We start from the raw sequence: 21,832 nt of genomic DNA, 5'->3' as shown, positions 1-21,832 counted from the left end.
TTATCTAATTAGAGATGGTAACATCAATAGGCCTACTCTAAAAGATTTGTGGTATAATGTCATCTCCTGCAGGGCTTCAATCTGGGTAGTCCTGCAAGGAGCAGAATGAGATTTCAAGATTATGCTCTATAACCTTGCAGGGTTGGAATACAGTGGATGCCCTAAGGAAGCATTTAGTGCTAGGATTGGTATAATCTTCCTTTTCTTGAAAATGCTGAGAACATTATACTACAGAGAGCTGATCTTTTTACTTGGATGCTTATACACGCAAAATAAAGCCCTGCTGGAGTAACTCAAGGTGATGTTTCACCGGTTTAACACAACAGTTAAAACTATGGATGTTGCACCAGCCAGCAGAATAAGTTCTATTTGTTGTCTTCTATTTTGGGATCCATAAGCCCAATATCTCTTCATGCAAGTACTCACTATAAACCTGTCTAGTTTCGAATGGCAGGACTGGTCTTACAGAAGTCTGCTGTTGCGAGACTGTCAAATATCTAATGCAAGGCAGCCTGAGACACATAGCCTTGTCAAACACTGACCGGGAGCCCTTGGACAAGATACCCTGGGCCTGGTGATATGCCCAGGGGGTCCAAAAGGGCCACTGTGCAAGCCCCTGCCATTGCACTGGCCATGGCATTGTGCCCACATCAAGACATCTATGTGCCAACCTGTGCCGGTTCCAGCATGAGTATCTGGACCCCATCTCTGACTCCAAAGATGAGGACCGGGATCTAGATGGCCACGGTGCTGAGCGAAGCTAGGCTGGTGATTGGTGCCGCGAAGATGGGGAGTGGTCCTGGAATCCGGAGTGGCACTGTGACGATGACTGGCGACAAGTCCTCAAACGGTGCCATGATGCCCGGTGCCAAGAATGGGATCTCCACCAAGTTGGGATTGGTGCTGGGACTCAGAGCGGTGCCTCCTTGTTGGTGCCTGTGAGCGGTGCCTTGGAGATGCAGGCGGACGCAACACTGCCAGCTTGCCCCGTTACGGTACTGCCTTCAGTGGCACGGGAGGCTTGTTGCGGAGGGCCGGGGACCGTGATGTGTCATGGCAGCAAGGTCCCTCGTGGCCTTAAAGGTTTCTAGGGTGCATGGTAGCCCCATCTCTTCACTATGTGTCTTGGGGAGACCAATGGCACCAGACTCAACTGTCCCCTTTGCACTGCCAAAGTCAATGGTGCTGACTCCAAAGCTCCCTGTGCCAGGTGCTCCTCCCTGGGACACACCCCGTTGTCCGATTCCGAAGGAGTGGGTCTCGAAGGCGGAGATCCACTCCTAACCTGCTTTTGGTGCTGCTCCTGTGGCACCCAGCAATGGGACCAGTGCTGGACAGTTCCCAACGGCTTGGCCACCGGGGAGTGGCAGTGGCGCAGGTCTCTGTGTCCTTCCACGGTGTCGCTTCTGCCACGGATGGCACAGCGCTCCACTGATGAACTCGATGCCGGGTCTTGCCACACCAAGGCAGATTGCAGTCTCAGAGCCACCTCCATAAGCAGCTGCTTTAAATGGAAGTCTGGTCCTTTTTTGTTCTAGGGCAAAACCCTTTACAAATCCTGCACCTATCAGCTTGGTGTGCCTCCTCCAGACACTTTATACAAGCGTCGTGGGGGTTGCCCGTTGGCATGGGCTTATTGCAGGACTTGCAGGGTTTGAACTCTTGGGACCAAGGCATGCCCTGAGTCTCCAAGGGGAGATAGGCAGTCGGGGTGGAGAGCAATGTTCCCTCTAATTTTTTCACATCCATGTGTGGAATGAATTTTGTTATGTGCACCAATATAAAGGTCATGTGTGATACATCACCTCTATATTGGTGTACATAACAAAATTCATGTGGTGGGGGTGGGGCCAAGGGGTTTGGCGTGTCGGAGGGGACTCAGGACTGGGGCAGAGGGTTGGCGTGCAGAGGTGTGAGGGCGGCTGGGGATGCGGGCTTTGGGGTGGGTCCGGGGATGAGGGGTTTGGGGTGCAGGAGTGTACTCTGTGGCTACAGCGGGGAGAGAGGATTTCCCCCCATATCTCTCTCCCCGCAGCAGCACCACCGCTTGAGGGGATAGGGAAAGAGAGGCGCCTCTCCCCACCTCGACAGCTCCAGGGCTGGGGCTGAAGAATAGGCACCCCTGCCCCAACAGGTCTGTGCCGGGGCTGGGTTCGGACCGGTGGAGAGGCGCCCGGGCAGCGCCTGGAGCAGGTCCAGGCCGCAGCAGGTTGGTGGCCGGGCTAGGTTGAGGCTGGGGTGCCCCTCCCCGGCCAGTCCCCAGCAGGTCCCAGGATGGGTTCCATGAGTGCCTGCACAGCACTAAATAGGCTGCTGCGCGGCCGCACAGCTTACAGGGAACTTAGGTGGAAGGAAAACCCCCACTCCCAACAGCTTACCACTAATAACTAAATACAAGTACAACTAACACTACAACAACAAACTGAAAGTCTAGGAGAATGGGAGGAGAACTTGCTAGCAAGCCACCACAGTTCCAATGACCATCACTGGCAGTAAGAAGGAACTGAGGTGGTGCCAAGTCAGCAGGGTCATATATTGAGTGCCATCGAGGCACCACTCCAGGGGGCTTCCCAGCCAACCCAACGGGTTGATAGATGTAGGTTTCATTTTTAGAAGGTACACACTATACATTTTTAAAGTGATTTATTTTGAAAACTTTTCAGATTAGTTTTACAGCTATATCGGAAAATGAATGATTGTTTGGTTATTTCATTTACCAAAGGTAACTGAAGCAGATATTTATGAAGTCATTGGGAGGTGAACTATCTCCAATTCAACAGGTTAATCATTAATATCTGGAGGATTTTCTTGCCATGCTGTATTAGAAGGAGAACATCACCAGACAGACATTTAAAATTGTTTTATTTAACTAAAACAACAACGTTATGTATTCTGGATTTTTTTTCCTTCAACAGCAAACATATAATATTTTAACAAAACAAGTATATGAATTTTTGAATTTAGTTAAACATTCACATTTTTTAAAATCAGGTTTGTTTGTTAAAATTGTTTTTAACTAAGAGAGTTAAATGAAATGTTTAAAAAAAATTAAATCAACTATGTCAGCCAGGTCAACACGAGAAACTTAAAATATTGGCTTTTGCAGCTAACACAGTTGTCTTCACCTTCATTTTCCTGTTTGCTCATAATCTGGAAAAGAAAAACAAGCTTTCCTGCTTTTTCAGGTCCCAAACTATTTCTCAATTTGGAATGAATTAGTCCAAAGGAAGAAAATATTCTTTCTATACCCGCAGAAGAAGCTACTGTTGTTAAAAGTGAGACTATCACTTCAACAGTCTCTGAATCCAACTGCTTAAGTGACTTCCACCAGTTCACTGGTGTGACTCTCTTTAAAACATTTGCAGCAAACATATATTTCTTGAATGGTTCTTATTCCCAAACTGGTTCTCTTTTGCAGCCTGCTGCCATTATAGGTTTTCCCTTCTATTGAGAGAATGGTATAGTAGATCTCAAATCAATGAAGGCTACCCTCAGAAAGACCTCAAGACTTCTGGAATATGCTATTCAAATAGTTTCACTTTTGTTTCTACTCCCTGTCCCTCCCTTCTCACATTTATCTCCAGACTTCTTCTCCTTGTCCAGATCTATTCCACCCCCAACACTTTGCACTTTTAGAGAAAGGTAAGGGATTGACTCTGTGTACACAAATTTGCAGATGGACAATAGGGTAGAGGTCTGTTATTTCTCACCTCTATTTATTATTTATTTAAAACCATTTTTGCTGTTAACAAGCATGTTATCTCTGGAGACACAAATGCACAGTTTGAGAACTGCAAAACTAAGCATCACTGATGGCATCTTCTAGACTGAGCACTGAGTCCAACAGGGTAGATAGAAAGATTAACCTAAATAATCCTTACAGAAGCCCCCGGAACCCCATAAGATTGGGTCCCTAATCCATGAACTACTGAAACTCATTTACAAAAAACTTTTCTTAAATATTACATGAATATATTGTCTCATACTATAGAATTAGAATTTCTAAACCCTCTTCCATGATGAGATATCTTTGAGCTATAATGTATCTTAATTAAAACGATCTTTAGATTGCTTTTTGAGGGGAAAAACCTTTTTATCAAAAATTTCGATTTAAATAAAAAATCCCATTTAAATAAAAAATTCTGATTTTTTTGATTTTTTAAAAAATATCATTGATTTTTATCCACCCTGCCCAGCAGTTATTTTATCACATGTAGAAAACACAAGATTTTTTTTTTAACTTTACATCACCTATCCACATTCTCACATGCACTCATTAACAGGTCCTATAAACTGTTTGGTCTTCTCCTGTTAAAATATTTAATACAGAAGATGTCCAGTCTCTATCAACCCTGATGAAGAGGAAGCCTGTTTGAAACCTTTCAATTTCATTGACTTGTGGATGTACTCTCTCCACACACACACATACACACACACAAAATGGGTCCTGGAACTTCCCTTTCTGTTACAGATGAATATTTAAATATTAAGTTTAACAGAAAAATATATACGTATAAAATCTGATTTTCTACTAACAATTAGGAAACTAATTAACAATTATAATACATCCATTTTAGTGATTTATGATTATAAAATAAGAAAATAAAGAACTGGCAAACATGTAAATAAAAACAAAATAAATGTATCCAACTCTTGTTTCAATTACACCTTCCACTCTCAGAGACAGAGCCACCAAGCAATTCCTATCTTGTTCACGGAAATGACATGAGAGATCAGGGATGCTGCTCCCCACCGAAAAAAACACAGCCATTAATGCTCTTTGAGCTATAAGAGCCAGCTAATCCATTCCTCAGTGCTGGTGTATATCCATAACTACAAAGTGAAATTTAAGATTTTAATAAGTGTCATTATGCAAGTCTACTGCTATATAGGCAGCGCAGAGACTTCAACGGTGGCTGGGGCCTGGACAAGAACCCTGGCAAGAGCAGGCGAGGGTTGTAGAAAGAACAACCTGTCACACACAGTATATACTATAGAAGACGTAGAGAGATGACTGATTCTGTACCCAGATTTCATACATCATACAGGGACATAAAGAGCTCTCACAGACTCCTAAGGCAACTAATTAAACAATTTAATGTTAGGATACAGACATTCAGGCCTGTCTGTAAAGGCCTATACTCTAAGAATTTAGGTGTATTCTTATCACTTGGCTAGTGATAGAGGTATAAAAGAAAGAATCAAAATCACTGCCTGCTGGTGTAAGGTCCTTCTCTTACTGTGACAGCCTGAGGCCCTATTCTTAGGGTAAGACCTTTGGCTAAGCAGCAAAGGCAGCCATAAGCTGGGAAGCGAGCGGTCACATCCTTACATTCCAAACTAGTCACATTGAAAGAAGGTGCTAGTGGGCTGTTAGGAATAAAATCCTGCCCTGATAATGCCTATCGCCTCCAGAGAAAGGGAAGTGCCTAGAAGATGTAAAAGGAAACTTAGTTTGATAGCATCCTGTCTGGCAAGAACTCACTTATCAATAGCTGCGATGTGAAATCCTCATTTCTGTGTTTGTTCTATCACTGTAGTCCCCATTTCCCTATTGTTTGTCTGTATAACCTCTGTCTGGTTCTGTGATTGTGTCTGTCTGCTGTATAATTAATTTTGCTGGGTGTAAACTAATTAAGGTGGTGGGATATAATTGGTTAAATAATGTTACAAAATGTTAGGATTAGTTAGTTAAATTTCAGGAAAATGATTGGTTAAGCTATAGCTAAGCAGAACTCAAGTTTTACTATATAGTCTGCAGTCAATCAGGAAGTGGGGGTGGGGCGGAATGGGAACAGGGAATGAGGGTGGGGAAATTGGAATCATGTTTTGCTAAGGGCAGGAATAGGAACAGGGACACAGGTAAGGCTCTGTGGTGTCAGAGCTGGGAAGGGGACACTAAGGAAGGAAACTGGAATCATGCTTGCTGGAAATTCACCCCAATAAACATCAAATTGTTTGCACCTTTGGACTTCGGCTATTGTTGCTCTCTGTTCATGCGAGAAGGATCAGGGAAGTAAGTGGGTGAAGGAATAAACCCCTAACATCTAACTCAAGTAAAAAGTCCATTTATTAAAAGGCTAAACATCAAAAGTTAATATAGCCAGTTTGGAAGAACATTACAGTATTCTATTAAAGAATCAACTAAATAATCCACACTTACTTCATCAGAAGCAGAGCGAAGACACTGGACAGCTGCCTGTTTTTTCATTTCCTCTAGTGTTAGATCAGAACACTTTTTCTTACTCTTTCCCCATTTCTTGTAAGCTCCTTTTTCCCAGCCCAGGAAGATGTCATTCTCCTAAAATAAGTTAAAGGAAAAAGGATCAAAATTATCTGAAAGAAGATTTCATTAAACATAATTTATAACACTTATATAATCTTCTCAACACCCACATGAAATGAGTAGACAGCTATCATTTCAGATCTGAGATAAATGAGGTAGAGAGAAGTTTGTCTCCCAATACCTTGCTTAGTCCAGTAGACCATGCTGTTTCTTGAGACTCAGGATATACCTACACTACAATCTCAATGGTGACTGCATCACAGGCAGAGATACCTTTGCTAACTTTACCAGCACTAGCATGCCACATCTCCACTATAGCTATTTTTAGCTATATTAGCACAGGTATGTCTACCCTTGCGGCCATCACACTTTGGATTGCAGTGTAGACGTACCCTTAGTTGCGTGAACTTGACTGTGATACCTCATTGAAAAATATTTTCCCTTACAATACCTGAAAGGAAAATTTACGAATTTGAAATAAGCTTTAAGCACCCATTTGCTGAGAAGCTGTTCCATTAACAGTTAAAGCAAGGAGAATAAACATCTGGAACTGACATCAGATAAGATGGGGAAGACAAGGGGGCAGAAACATTGCTGATGTACAATATTATAGCCTACATTTTAAAGTGCTCTCTTTCCTTAACATTAATCTGTGTCTTTTTTAAAATTCTCAACTATTTACGCTTCATTAAACAGCTACTTAAAATGATCTTTAATTGCCTATGTCAACCCATTTTTATGTTTACTCCAGGTTATACTTCACTACTTGTATTATCTTATAGTTAAGGCTATGTTTTAGTCACGGATATTTTTAGTAAAAGTCATGGACAGGTCACGGGCAGTAAACAAAAATTCACGGCTCATGACCTGTCCCGGCCAATGGGAGCTGCGGGGGCAGTTGCCTGCAGGCAGAGCTGCCTGGCCATGCCTCCGCCTAGCAGGTGAGCGAGGGGGATTTTGCCACTTCCGGGGAGCCCCCACAGGTAAGCACCGAACAAGAAGGTTGCGGGGTCCCGAGACTGTCCCCGCAGTGGCCAGTGCAGTGGGTGCAGGAGCTGCCCTGAGCCAGACGCACCGGCTGCTGCAGAAATCATGGAGCGCATGGAAAGTCACACTCACAGACTTACTTATAGTTCTGTCCCTGTTTAACACATGCTACTCAGTAAATATTTCCTTTTATCACTTAAAAGCTAAGGAAAAAACAATACTTTTGCTACAGACTAACTTCATTTTCCAGCGCTCTCACAACTTGTTCACATTTGACTATGACAATCAGGGTCCAGACACTTCTAGGGGAGAACAGGGGGTCTCTGAATCCCAAAGAATAAACAACTGACTCAACTGGTTGTGTGTAATGTTATCATGTACAAAAACATGTACAGTAAGCTCTTTTATGAAAACTTGTAATGTTCTGAAATTGATGGCCATTAGCAGATATGTATACAGGTTATGGTCATGAAAATATGAATGTGTGTATAATACATATCTAAAGAATGTGTGCATGCAGTTGCATCACCAGAGAGAGAAACTGTAACCATGATGTAACTACAGCATCACCTCACAACATGGGTAATATAGCAATGAAGCAGCAAGAGACACCTCCTGAGGGGGGTCAACAAGCATGCGGACAAGGGGGATCCAATGGATATAGCGTATTTAGATTTTCAGAAAGCCTTTGACAAGGTCCCTCACCAAAGGCTCTTAAGCAAAGTAAGATGTCATGAGAGAGACGGAACGTCCTCTCATGGATTGGTAACTGGTTAAAAGATAGGAAACAAAGGGAAGGAATAAATCGTTAGTTTTCAGAATGGAGAGAGATAAATAGTGGTTTCCCCCAGGGGTCTGTACTGGGACCAGTCCTATTCAACATATTCATAAATGATCTGGAAAAAGGGGTAAACAGTGAGGTAGCAAAATTTGCAGATGATACAAAACTACTTAAGATAGTTAAGTCCCAGGCAGACTGCAAAGAGCTACAAAAGGATCTCTCAAAACTAGGTGACTGGGCAACAAAATGGCAGAGGAAATTCAATGTTGATAAATGCAAAGTAATGCACATTGGAAAACATAATCCCAACTATACATATAAAATGATGGGGTCTAAATTAACTGCTACCACTCAAGAAAGAGATCTTGCAATCATTGTGGATAGTTCTCTGAAAAACAGCCATTCAATGTGCAGCGGCAGTCAAAAAATGAACAGAATGTTGGGAATCATTAAGAAAGGGATAGATAAGACAGAAAATGTCATATTGTCTCTATATAAATCCATGGTTCACCTACATCTTGAACACTGCGTGCAGATGTGGTCGCCCTACTCAAAAAAGATATACTGGAATTGGAAAAGGTTCAGAAAAGGGCAACAAAGAGGATTAGGGGTATGAACGGCTGCCATATGAGGAGAGATTAATAAGACTGGGACTTTTCAGTTTGGAAAAGAGACAACTAAGGGGGGATATGATAGAAGTCTATGAAATCATGACTGGTGTGGAGAAAGTAAAGAAGGAAGTGTTATTTATTCATCACACAAGAACTAGGGGTCACCAAATGAAATTAATAGGCAGAAGATTTAAAACAAAAGGAAGTATTTTTTCACACAACGTACAGTCAACCTGTGGAACTCTTTGCCAGAGGATGTTGTGAAGGCCAAGACTATAACAGGGTTCAAAAAAGAACTAGATAAGTTCATGGAAGATAGGTCCATCAATGGGTATTAGCCAGGATAGACAGGGGTGGTGTCCCTAAGCCTCTGTTTGCCAGAAGCTGAGAATGGGTGACAGGGGATGGATCACTTGATGATTACCTGTTCTGTTCATTCCCTTTGGGGCACCTGGTATTGGCCACTGTCGGAAGACAGGATACTGGGGTAGATGGAACTTTGGTCTGACCCAGTATGGTCATTCTTATGATTTCCAAGCCAATATGTTAGAGGAAACCAACTTCAAATACCAATCCACTGTCCAGCCAGGAAGAGACAACAGTGGACCATTCAAGTTAACGGGAAAACATTGAAACAATCTGAAAACGTAAATAAAATCAGTCTTGGAAAACTAAGAAAGAAAGGAATTCTTCCCACCCAGAATAACTATGAGTCACAAAGACAAGAGAAAAGACATTTTAAAAACAGGCTTGGGTCTCGGTTTTTAATCCAAAAACTGAGGACCAACATCTAAGCAGGGTATAGTCCATGAAACAGTGGCTCCCCTATAGGACAGGGTGGCCATTGGGAAACTGTGCAGAGGCAATGGGTAACTTGAATTAGAAAGGGGAATTTAGGTAACGTACAAGTATAAAGCGCAAAGATGCATCTTTATGTTTATTTTCTGTGTAACTTGTATGTGTTTGCTTTTCCTTAGTATTTCATCTTTGAATCTATGCTTTTTCTATTAAATAAGTCTGTGTTTATTTTTACCCCAAACAGGTCTCTGTTGTGCAAACTGTGAGACGCGTATCCCAAAAAATGAACTCATACTGGGGAGGGAGGGGCTTTTTCACACCTTCTGGGGTGATGAGCCTGCCAGGAGAATTATGTTAGTGGAAGCCAGGGTGAGATCTTAATGCTCTTCAGCTTGCTACTGGTATTAGGGTCTGAGCCATAGCAGCATAGCACGAAGGCACTTAGGGTTACAAGGCAGGGGCTGACAGAACTCTTACTGGTCTGGGTGAGCCCCAAAATGTCACAACGGGAGGACAGTCTATTTTGTAAATGAAAAAAAAGTCATTCCACCCTTACACTCAAATCTGCTGTTTGCTAAAATTATAAGTGATTATACTTACATTAAAAAGTAAAACGGTTACAAAAATGTTAAAGTTGAGCACTCAAAAGTCAAGTAATGTCAAAAATAAGGTTTCATGGGGATCCTTAATTCTACCCTCTTGTATAGCAATGTGGTCTAACCACCTTATCACACAGTATTTATCAAATATAATATATATTCCCAAACTGTGTTTATATATTAATATATATATATATTTCTATATATATTATAGAAATGTTTTGCCAGACAATACCTTTCCACCTTATCAGAGACAATACCTTTCATGGAACTGCAGATTTATATTGCTCTATCCTCAGTCACAGTACCTCTTGCTCCAACACGGGCATTGTTTCTATCCCGGCACTCTAGACAAGATGCAGAGTTTGTTATGGAAACTCTGTCCCCATCACAAACTATTTTCAATGAAATCAGGCTCCCCCATGCTTCATCTGGGAATTTTAATGTACTCAGCACAGAGTTTTTGGTGTTGAAAACACACACAGTCTCAATTTCTCAATGCATAACTAAGTTTGCCACCTCCTAAGGCAGACGCTTCACAAAACTTTAAAAAGGTGTACAAAATGCATTACATATGCAAGAAGTAAACTTTTGAAAGGCTTAATACTCTCAAATCAAAATTTACATTGACCAGACCTGAAGAGGAGCTCTGTTGAGCTCAAAAGCTTGTCTGTTTCACAAACAGAAGTTGGTCCAATCAAAGATATTACCTCACCTACAAGAACACTTAGGCAACACTTAGCAGGGAAATTGTCTTTCCACACAAAACCGTTTTGGACACGAGACACATTTTTTAAAAATAATTTTTTATATTTTTAAATAATGAAAACAAAATACTTTCTATCCCTCTCCAGATTTTGTTTGCAAACGCACTTGAACCATTCTGAATGAAATAAATAAATAAAAAAAAGACACCCCTTGGGGTGCCAGGCACTTCATCTAATATAAAATATACAACTTAGAATGGGATACACTCCTCTAGAAAGTCCTCTCTGCCCTCCAAGTCTTTTAAGTAGATTAAAATGGAATACTGATCAGTGAGACCTGTTAGTATAGGAATAGCACCAGATGGACTGATTTAAATCAAGGTTTCCTACTTGCTGATTTAAATCATGATTAAATTCATTTATTTAAAAATTTTTTTGCATTCATATTTGAAGTTATTTTCCTAAAGAAAGTTTGATTCCAATTGCATGGTATAATTTGCTATTTCTGTTTTGCTAACCAGGAGGATACATTATGTCTATACACACTCATTTAAGCAATTACATTACTTAATATACATTTATTTAGTGTCTTATTTGTTATTTTTATTAGAAAATGGTGAATGATGCATTTCTTGTCTACAAAACGCTTACAAATTTTTTTGCTCATGATTTACGTAAATCTGCATTTGGCTAGAAATTGGAATTAAAATGCACAGAATTAGCATTTTAAAATTGTTTTTTAATAAATAAAACTACTTTAAATGTGCTGGATAAATTAATTTTATATTTTGATAAACAATTTTATGTATTCAACAAAAGAAGTATTTACTGTAGTCAGTAAATTGAACGGATTTTTTCTGGTCACCAATGTTCTTCAAAAGTTCAGAACTAGAAGATACTAACTTCACACATAGTTCTTATTGAGATTGGAAGAGAAAAACAAGATTTCCTGCTTTTTTAAAGTCCCAATCACTTTCTCAACTTTGCATAAACTAGTTATTGAACTGAATTATTGGAATAAACTGAAATTAAGAAAATATTCTCTCTGCACCTGCAGAAGAGGCTGCTGCAGTCAAAAGCTGGTTTGGCACTTCAACACACACCGATTCCAAATGCTTAGCCACTGACTTCCACCAATTGAGTGAATTGAATTTCTTTAAAACTTTAGCAGTAAACATGTACTGCCTGGACATTATTTAAGTTAAATTATTTTAAAAAATTATAGTAAATTTAGGCCTTAACCTTGGTGATCATAATCTGATTTTTTATCTTTTTTCGTTTTTTTAAAAAACTCATTCATTTTTATCCAGCCTGAATAGCACTCATGGATTAAAAGATAGGAAACAAAAGGTAGAAATAAATAGACAGTTTTCACAATGAACAAAGGTAAATAGCAGGGTCCCGCAAAGATCTGGACTGGAACTAATACTGTTCAATATATTCATATATCATCAGAAAAAAGGGGTAAAGAGTGAGCTGGCAAAATCTGCAGACAATACTGAATTATTCAAGGTAGTTAAAATGCAAAGCTGACTGCAAAGGGATCTCACTAAACTGGGTGACTGAGCAACAAAATGGCCAATAAAAGGCAATGCTGATAAATGCGAAGTAATGCATACTGGAAAACATAATGCCAACTATACATATAAAATGATGTCTAAATTAGCTGTTACCACTCAAGAAAAAGATCTTGAAGTCATTGTGGATAGTTCTCTGAAAATATCTGCTCAATGTGCAGCAGCAGTCAAAAAAATCTAAACAGAATGTTCGGAACCGTTAGAAAAAGGATAGAAAATAAAATAGAAAACATCATAATGCCACTATATAAATCCATGATACACCCCACACCTTGAATACTGCATACATTTCAGGTTACCCTATCTCAAAATAGATATATTGGAATTGAAAAATATATAGTCAAGGATCAAAAAGATGATTAGGGGTATGGAACAACTTCCATATGCAGAGGGATTAAACAGACTGGGACTGTTCATTTTAGGGGAAAAATGACTAAGGAGGGATATGACAGAGGGCTATAAAATCATGAATGGTGTGGAGAAAGCAAATAAGGAAGTGTCGTTTATCCATTCACATAACAAGAACCAGGGGTCACACAATGAAATTAATAGGCAGTCAGTTTAAAACAAACAAAAAAAAGTACTTCTTCGCACAAATGCACAGTTAAGCTGTAGAACTCATTGCCAGATGATGTGAGGGCCAAAGTATAACTGGGTTTGAAAAAGCATTAGTTAAGTTCATGGAGGATAGGTCCATCCATGACTATTAGCCAAGACTGTCAAAGATACAACTCCATGCTCTGGGTATCTCTGAACCTCTGACTGCTAGAAGCTGGGACTGGATGACAGGGGATGAATCACTCAATAAACTGCCCTGTTTGGTTCCTTCCCTCAGAAGCAGACGGCACTGGCTACTGTCAGAAGACAGGATATTGAACTGATGAACCATTGATCTGATCCAGTATGGTCATTCTTATGTTCACTAACCAGTGGGTACACATGGCTATGCTTAACTGATCAAGAAAGCGCAACACGGTGTTTATTCTTCAGCTGTCTCTCTATGGCCAAGTCTCTCTCCTGCTCACTTTCACCAAGGGGCAGCATCCCACTGCTGTCTTAGCAAGCACTTGCATTCCCCTCTGCTCTTAGCTGCCCTTCCTGATTTGGTCCTCAGTAAGTACACCATGAGACTACCTTTTCTCTAGTTTTTAAAGTATTCATAGCAGCATGACTCATTTGTACAGAGCTGAAGAAATAGCACTTCATAACAACGGTTACTTTGAAATTAGAGTTTATATAACTTTGCACTTTCATAGTACCATTCATTAGAAGATCTCAGAGCACTTTACAAAGGCAAGTATCATTCCAATTTCACAGATCAACAGGGGAAAAAACCCACAGAAATACAGCAATGGTAAGGCCCAAATTTTCGATGTTAGCCTCGACTTTTTGGGTACCCAATTTTAGAAACCTAACCTTCCAATTTCAAGAGGTTCCAAACACCCAAGACTGAAGCAAATGAAAGCTGTAGCTGTCAGCACATCTGAAAATCAGGACTTGTGTATCTGAATTAGGCAACCCAATTTCCACTTTCCAATGTCCCATTTTAACCACCAGAAACTTCCTAGTAACTGGACAACTTTACAGGAGGAAATTTAACTTTGTATAAAATGTTGAAAGTGCCAAGTTTTGTAGAAGGTCCAGAAGCAAGGTCTTAAAAAAGGGACAACTTAGCGTTACCATAGCCAATATTTATTATCTTATAATTTGTATACTTTATCACTCTTAACAGTCTTGCCAAAACCTTATAATTCTTTATGTTTCAGCAATCCCAATGCTTTGGAGTACTTAAAAAAATTCAACCTTCAATAACCAACATACAGATGCAGTGTTAAACCCCTTAAAATCCATATAAATAAAAGTTTCTAATTAATAGGTGTGACTTGATTTGGCAGAGTCTTGCAACTCGCAAAACTCTGCCAAATCAAGAGTACAAGGGTAGCAAAACCTTCCAGCAGCACTAAGGATTTGCTGGAACAAGAGACGAAAAAAACTAGTATGGCAGTGGTTAACAAAGAGGGGAGGAGGAGGGAGGGAAGATGACTCAACAACTACAGATATCCATTTTGAGGAACAGAACAGAAAGTGGCACCTTGTGTTGGGCCTATGTAAAGGAATGAGTTTATATTTGTTTTAAGGTTCTTTGTCTATAGCAGAGATTGGCAATTTTTGATACGCAGCCCGCCAGGGTAAGCCCCCTGGTGGGGTGGGCCGGTTTATTTGCCGCGTCCACAGGTTCAGCCAATCGGGGCTTCCACTGGCCGTGGTTCACTGTCCCAGGCCAATGTGGGCTACAGGAAGCGGCACAGGCTGAGGGATGTGCTGGCTGCCGCTTCCCGCAGCCCCCATTGGCCTGGGACAGTGAACCATGGCCAGTGGAAGCCGCAATCAGCCGAACCTGTGGATGCGGCAAATAAACAAACCAGCCCGGCCCACCAGGTGCTTACTCCAGCGGGCTGCAGGCCAAAGGTTGCAGATCCCTGGTCTATATGGTTCAAACAAACATTCTGAATTATCGGCAAAGAGTCCTGTGGCACCTTATAGACTAACAGACGTATTGGAGCATGAGCTTTCATGGGTGAATACCCACTTCGTCGGATACATGTCTCCATGCACCCAACAAAGTGGGTATTCACCCACGAAAGCTCATGCTCCAATACGTCTGTTAGTCTATAAGGTACCACAGGACTGTCTGCCACTTTTAAAGATCCAGACTAATACGGCTACCCCTCTGAATTTTGAATTATGTAGATTATAGTTACATCTCAAGTATCATCTGGAAGTTGCACAAGCCACAATGACTCTGTTCTCACTAACTTGCAGCAGAACTCCTGCAAGGTATTATAAATCCATAATTCACACTATTTATCCTGTATATTCAATGAAACAAAACAAATTCTGCTTGTCTTGATCTTTCCAGTATGAAGTTATACAACTAGTAAAACTAACCAAGTGTTAAGAAAACTAATATTGAGAGAGTAAATCAACTCTCCTGCTAAATGAAGGCAGAAATTTTACAAACCTGTTGCGTGAATAGCCATTTACTCAGGTATAGCAAACAGGTTGGATTCTGCCTCCATAGCAGGACGAAAAAGGACAGAACCGTACTTAACAGCTTGGTAAACATATTAATGTAATGGAGAAACTACATCAATGTAGTGCTATGGTTGAGAATTTAAATTACTAAAATAAATAAATATGTAAAAAGGAAATTCAGAAGCAACGGATCCCATGGAAACCATAACTCACCCCTCTGCATACAAGTACAGATAAAGATGGTACTAATTAGTTATCTCACTGTACATACACATTGAACTATCAAAGGATGGTCACAGATAGTGAATGCTATCCACAGCTGGGATAGGTCATTCAGTTTCTCGTTCAGAGCTTCAGCTTGTAGCAAAGTCCCTCCAGAGGTCAGAAGGAGGACTGAAGACCACATGGAGCAGCTGCAGCAGCCTTTTATAGTCTCTTGCCATGTGGCCTTTCTTTCTTTGTTCCAAAGACAAGCTATCCAGCACATGGCATGAAAAAGCCTCAGAGTTCTGTCCATAGACATGTCCCTGCATGCCTTGCTGAGTCACAAGGTGTATCTGCCTTCTCTCAATGGGTCAACTGTATAGCTAAATCTCCTTAAATCAAGTAGGCTACGCATTGCTGACACCAAATTGTTTGGGGTGTCACCCAGAAGAATAGCGTAAGTTTGAAATACAGACAGTATACTTATAACTTTAAATAGAAAAATGATACATGCATACATATAGAATAATCATAATCAGCAAACCATAACCTTAGACACCGTATTTGACCGCCTTTATAAAAGATTTGGTGCCAGTTACAGGACCTTATTTGCAACAATGATCTATATGGTCACAGTTCATGTCAATAATGCCACAGCACCAAAATGGGCTCCCACCCCAAAACACACCCAAAGAGCTTTTATAGGTTTATTCAGATCCCATGGCGATCCCATCATATTATGGGCTTCACACCCATTAGAATACAAAATACTGCAATTCAGGTCTTTAGAGACACTGTCCTACCTTTGGGTAGTCTTTAATAAGAGCTCTCAGCCTAAGAGGAAGGCAACCAGGTAATGCATTTCAGACAATTCAAATACATACACAGGCCTAATTGTACAGACACCTTCTATCTACCCTTTAGGACACACTGGAAAAGGATGAGCAAACAAGGCGGCAAGAACACTTGCAGAAAAGCTATGCCTGTGAAACTCTACGTTGTCAGAAGTCACATTAAACAGTGGAGTGTTCATTTGGATGAGACAGATCAAGGTACTTCACTGATAAGTGATCATCCAAGACCAGATTCACAGCCTGGTGGAGAAAAATATCATAGGCTCTCTCTGAGAGGGAGAACCATACATGACAACAATAATGATGTATCAAAATGTGTGGCCCTTTCATCTCCAATTTTGCAAGAATCTTTGCTACCAGGAGTGGAAATACATATCAGAGAGAGATTCCCTACAGTTGCTGAGTGTCCTACTAAATGTGTTCCTCCATGTCTCCTGAGAAAAAAGTTGGCAGCTGCTCATTCAGGTATATAATGAGATCAATTTTTGAATTCACTTACCAGACAAAGAAACAATCCTCAGATTCCAATCCTCAGATCCTTCACAAGTGTCTACAGCAAGTTGTCTGTGATTGTGCTCAGTTTTTTTAGAGCAGTTGACCCCGCGGCCTGTGTGCATCTAGATCACCATTTACAGTGCCAAGACTTCTAAGGTCCTCAGTATATTTAGGATTGCCCACTTCCCAACTCACAGATGTGTAAGACCTGTATCTACTTCATAAAGACCATCATTTTCCTCCAAAAGAGGCGATACAGTACATCATTCCAAAAGCAACTTTGCAGATTTGGAGCATGAGCAAAAGATGGCAATATGTCAACCAAATTTGATGCCAACGCCCACACAATGCCAATGTAAGAAGGCAAGTATCAAGAGCCAAGACACAATCAGTATTCTGACATGGGAACCAAAGTATACACTGAGACTGGCGTCAAGGAGGTGACAAAAACAAATGATATGCCCAAGTGACCATGCCCAAGAACACTGAGGCAGGTGCCAAGTTTCAAGGCAGAGTCTCTCTGATGCTAGCCACTATGTACGTATCTCCCAGAAGTAGATGCCTCGTGTACTGACTGACAAGCCATGCAGGTTCACATATCTGCATGTCCAGAGGGTGCCTGGAAGGGTAATACACTGAATAGAGCCAGGCTTGCAGACCACAAAGGTGAAGTCTGGCATGCAGAGTTACATAAGCACATGAGGCCATGCACCCCAGGAGCTGAATGCAGGCATCGCACTGTTGCCGTTGGGCTGGACACTAGGCTTTTGGAAAAGGAAGGCTATAGATTCATACTCCTTCCTTTGAAAGGTAAGCCAAGGCAATCCCAGTGTCAAGGTCTGCTCCTATGAAAGTTATACACTGCATTGGTTTAATTATGATTTGTCCAAATTTGGTTTCAGGCCCAGAGAGCCCAGTTTCAGGCTCAGAACAGCTGTCTAGTGACACAGAAGCTGTTTTTGGACCTGGTTGCTCCAAGAACTACCCAATATTCGAAAGTCCCAATTGGCAGAGATGGGCTGCTACCCCTGCCATTCACTTGGTGAAGACTCTTGGGGCTGGTGACAGACTGCAGGGGAGCACTGTGTACTGGTAATGGTTGTTGCCTGCTCATGCTTCCTGTGGCAAGGCGGTATCACCACATGGAAGTATGAATCAGTTCTGTAAGGCAAGGGCAGCATACCAATCTCCAGGGAAGGGATAACAGAAGTGAGGGTGATCATCCTGAACTTGATTTTCTTCATGAAACAGTTCAGCTTTCATGGATCTAGAATGGGCCAGTCACCACAAGATTTCTTTAGGACCAGAAAGTACCAGGAATAGAAGCCTTTTCCTGTTTTGGTGAGGAACTTCTATTGCTCTCAATTCTAGAAGAGACTGAACTTCCTGAAGAAATACAATCTCGTGAGAAAGGTCCCTGAAAATACAGGAAGAAGGTGGATTGGGAATAGGAAGAGAAGACCTTCTCTAAGGGCTTGTCTTCACTACCGGGGAGATCGGCACTGCAATCGATGAGGGGGTGTTGATTTAGCAGGTCTAGTGAAGACTCGCTAAATTAACAGCGGAGTGCTCTCTAATCAACTCCAGTACTCCAGCTCCCAGAGAAGAGTAAGGTAAGTCGACCGGAGAGGGTCTCCCGTAGATGCAGCGCAGTGAAGACAGCAGGGTAAGTCGACCTAAGCTGCATCAACTCCAGCTATATTATTCACGTAGCTGGAGTAGCATAACTTAGGTCGATTTATCCTGGTACTGAAGACAAGACCTTAGAGTAGCGGTGGGCAAACTTTTTGGCCTGCGGGCCACATCGGGGTTCCGAAAGTGTATGGAGGGATGTGTAGTGTTTTAAATTGCCCTCTGTAGGAATGTGCTATTTACGGTGTACTACTTACGGCTGCCAGTCCTGGTGCTCTGAGCAGCATGGTAAGGGGGCAGAGAGCAGGGGGTTGGATAAGGGGCAGGAGGTTCCGGGGGGCAGTCAGGGGACAGGAAGCAGGGGGCGGTTGGATAGGCGTTGGAATCCTGGGCGACCTGTCAGGGGGCAGGGGTGTGGATGGGGTCGGGGCAGTCAAGTGACAGGGAGCGGGGGGGGTGGGGTGGATATGGGGTGGAGTCCCGGGAGTCCTAGGAAGGGGCGGTCAGGGGACAAGGAGCGGGGGCGGTAGGGGAGGTGGAAAGTGGGAAGGGATGGATAGGGGACGAGGACCAGGCTGTTTAGGGAGGCACAGCCTTCCCAACCTGGGTGTAGTATATTAAACTGCTCCCCACAGGAATGTCCTACTTACGATGCACTACTTATGGCGGCCAGTCCTGGTGCTCCATAATACACTACACCTGGCAGCTCTCACAGCACGGCAAGCTGAGGCTTCGGGGGAGGGGGAACAGTGGGGGAGGGGGCAGGGGCTAGCCTCCCTGGCCGGGAGCTCAAGGGCCAGGCACGATGGTCCTACGGGCTGGATGTGGCCCGCGGGCTGCAGTTTGCCCACCTCTGCCTCAGAGGCGATCACTGACCTTTATCAGAAAGGAGATCTGGAGTAAGTTTGTGGCTAAACAGTTTCCTCTTTGTAACTGGAGCATAAACCCCTAACAAATGAAGTATTGCAGGAGAATCAAAGTGTATCTGTTTTAGCAGAATATAGTTTAGAACCCACAAAATTTACGTTTTCTATTGTGTTCTGCATGAAGATTGCAGTGGCTATGAAACACAAGGCTGTACACCAGGGGTGTCTGTTGCTACCTGAAGGGATGTATGGGCTGTAAAATATCCCTCAGAAACCAAAGCTAAAAACTGTTCCTTATATGCCTCTGGCAACTTGTCAGCAAATTTAAAAACCACAGAGAAATTAAATAAAACTATATTATGACAAAAGTCTAATAATTAGCTCATCATCTGAAAATTAGCAGTGGAATAAACCTTTCAGCTGTAGAAATCCAGCCTTTTAAATTCCTTATCCATAAGAGTGGCCTTATGGTGGAATTGATGGGACTACTCATTAGAAGCTGTGACCACCAAAGAAGCAGGAACTGGATGGGTAAAGGAACAGCCCACTTGCTTGGCTGTAGGAGGTACAGAGGTTAGCATCTGCAAGAGAGTTTTCAGAGGCTCCACTAAGTCTTCATTGATGGGAAGCGGAACCCTTCCTGAGGCAGGAGCTTGATCAATTGGTCTTTCAGCCCTCATATAGATTGCACTGATCATAACATGTCTTCCATTCTTCTCTTACCCTGGCCTTCCTTCTCCATGTGCGACCATGCCTTTTCACAATAAAAACTTCCCATCTCTTTGGGGGTTGGCCGAGTGATTGTTTCAGTTCTGATGGGTACCACTCAGTAACAGCTGCAGTGCATTGATTTCCACTCTGCTGTCTCATCACTTCATTGGGGACTCTGTTGCAGACTGAAAATCCCAGAATTCTTCTTTCCATTGCCCTCTCTGTGACAACTATCTTCATCAGCGCCCATTTCTGCTGCCGTACCACACTGCTGGCAGTACTATTGAGTTGAAGAGGTTGGCATGTGTTGCCTTGTTGATTTTTCCTTGGAGAACATCCTTGATAGAACTGAACGCACATCACCCAGCTTTCTTTCTTCACGAGAGTTCACCTTCCTGAGTGTGGTGCACGTATGGAAAAGATCTATGAGAATGTGCAGATTCTCGTGCACAAGTTCCACCTGCACCTCTAGAGAAGTGGCCACACTCCTCATGAGATTCTGAAAAATTATGAAGTCCTCTGGGGAGAGAAGCGTGGGGAGACAAGGATTCTGGAGTTACAGCTACACATGGTGAAGATGAAGAAATATGGTGAGAAAGATATAAGGGTTCCTTCATTAATTCTCCCTCCTCCATGGGGTCCAGCTCAGAGGGTTGAGGGATGGTAACAGGATGCTGAATAGAGGTTTCCAGTAGCAGGGGAGTAGGAGACTTCCTCCTAGAGAATGACCATGATGGAGGTCTACATTCTCTTGGAGCAGCCCAATACCAACAAGGCACAGAGGCTACTGCATAGGTTGAATGACAGGACACCCCATGCCAGGGCTTCCCTATAAGATAATCAGTCCTGACCTTTAGGTCTCGGTGTTCAAAGACCTGTAAGATGTCACCTGTAAGATGACAAACAATCATAAGCAATCATAACGGCAAGACAAGTTCCTCGCTTTCAGAGTCAGAAGAATATAAGCCTCCTTAGAATAGGGAGCAACAGTTCCAATTGGGGTTCTAGGTGGCCTGGCTATGGGAAACACAGTAAGCTTCAAAGAAAGTGAGAGTTAGGGTGACAGAAAGCTAGCAAAGTCTAACGAAGTTGAAATGGACTGGGGTGTCTGTATCAATAGAGCTGAGGACTCTGTCATTGGTTGTATAAAAGGAGAGTCCAGTAGGGAAAAGCAAAAGAGATCCCTTGAGAACAAGGAGGCTCACTGAGTGGAAAGCACTTCAGGTAAGTGTACCAACAGTACCGGTGGAGCCGAAAGAGGGGCCGGCCTGCATGAAGAGCTGGAATTGACAGCGCTGACAAGTCTTTGAACTTGTGAAGCCTTAAATTGGTACTGGAGGACTTACCAGATTTTCTGGGTAAAGTCCAAGACTTCTTGCTTTTGTCATCATCAGAATGCACAAAGTGATTCAGTGAGCCTGACAGTGAAGAGAAAGTGTGACATTTGTCACCAGGGTTATGCTTCAAATCAGGAGTAGTTGTTGGGGGACTCCTGGTTGATCCTGACTCATCATGGTAGGGGCTTGATTCAGATGAATCATCTCTTTCACGAGGTGAAGTTCAAGACGAAAGTCCCTCTTTTTAAGTCCTGGTGGGGAAGGAGCTTTGTCCTTCACATGGCCCTCACCCGGACAAATCATGCATCTGTTGTATCTATCTGTGATGGGGAAAACAGCACTGCACATGGC

The 21,832-nt window shown here is 42.3% G+C and overlaps 1 protein-coding gene across 9 annotated transcripts in view; it reads right to left on the bottom strand.

The window, feature by feature from the left end:
• KIAA0232 (KIAA0232 ortholog) overlaps nucleotides 1-21,832 on the bottom strand; it is a 103,180-nt gene that overhangs the window by 42,633 nt on the left and 38,715 nt on the right. For 6 of the 9 annotated variants that reach the window (XM_073342576.1, XM_073342571.1, XM_073342578.1 and 3 more), the window contains one exon: nucleotides 6,164-6,301. In XM_073342576.1, the coding sequence (XP_073198677.1) occupies nucleotides 6,164-6,301 (138 nt within the window). Of the gene's footprint in view, nucleotides 1-6,163; nucleotides 6,302-10,322; nucleotides 10,410-21,832 lie in introns of all 9 variants that reach the window. The other 3 variants (XM_073342577.1, XM_073342580.1, XM_073342579.1) reach the window with 1 other exon arrangement.

The sequence above is a fragment of the Lepidochelys kempii genome, chromosome 4 (assembly GCF_965140265.1).
Source record: "Lepidochelys kempii isolate rLepKem1 chromosome 4, rLepKem1.hap2, whole genome shotgun sequence".
Taxonomy (NCBI): Eukaryota; Metazoa; Chordata; order Testudines; family Cheloniidae; genus Lepidochelys; species Lepidochelys kempii.
The sequence above is the reverse complement of the archived record's forward strand: the minus strand, read 5'-3'. Positions and strand labels throughout refer to the sequence as shown.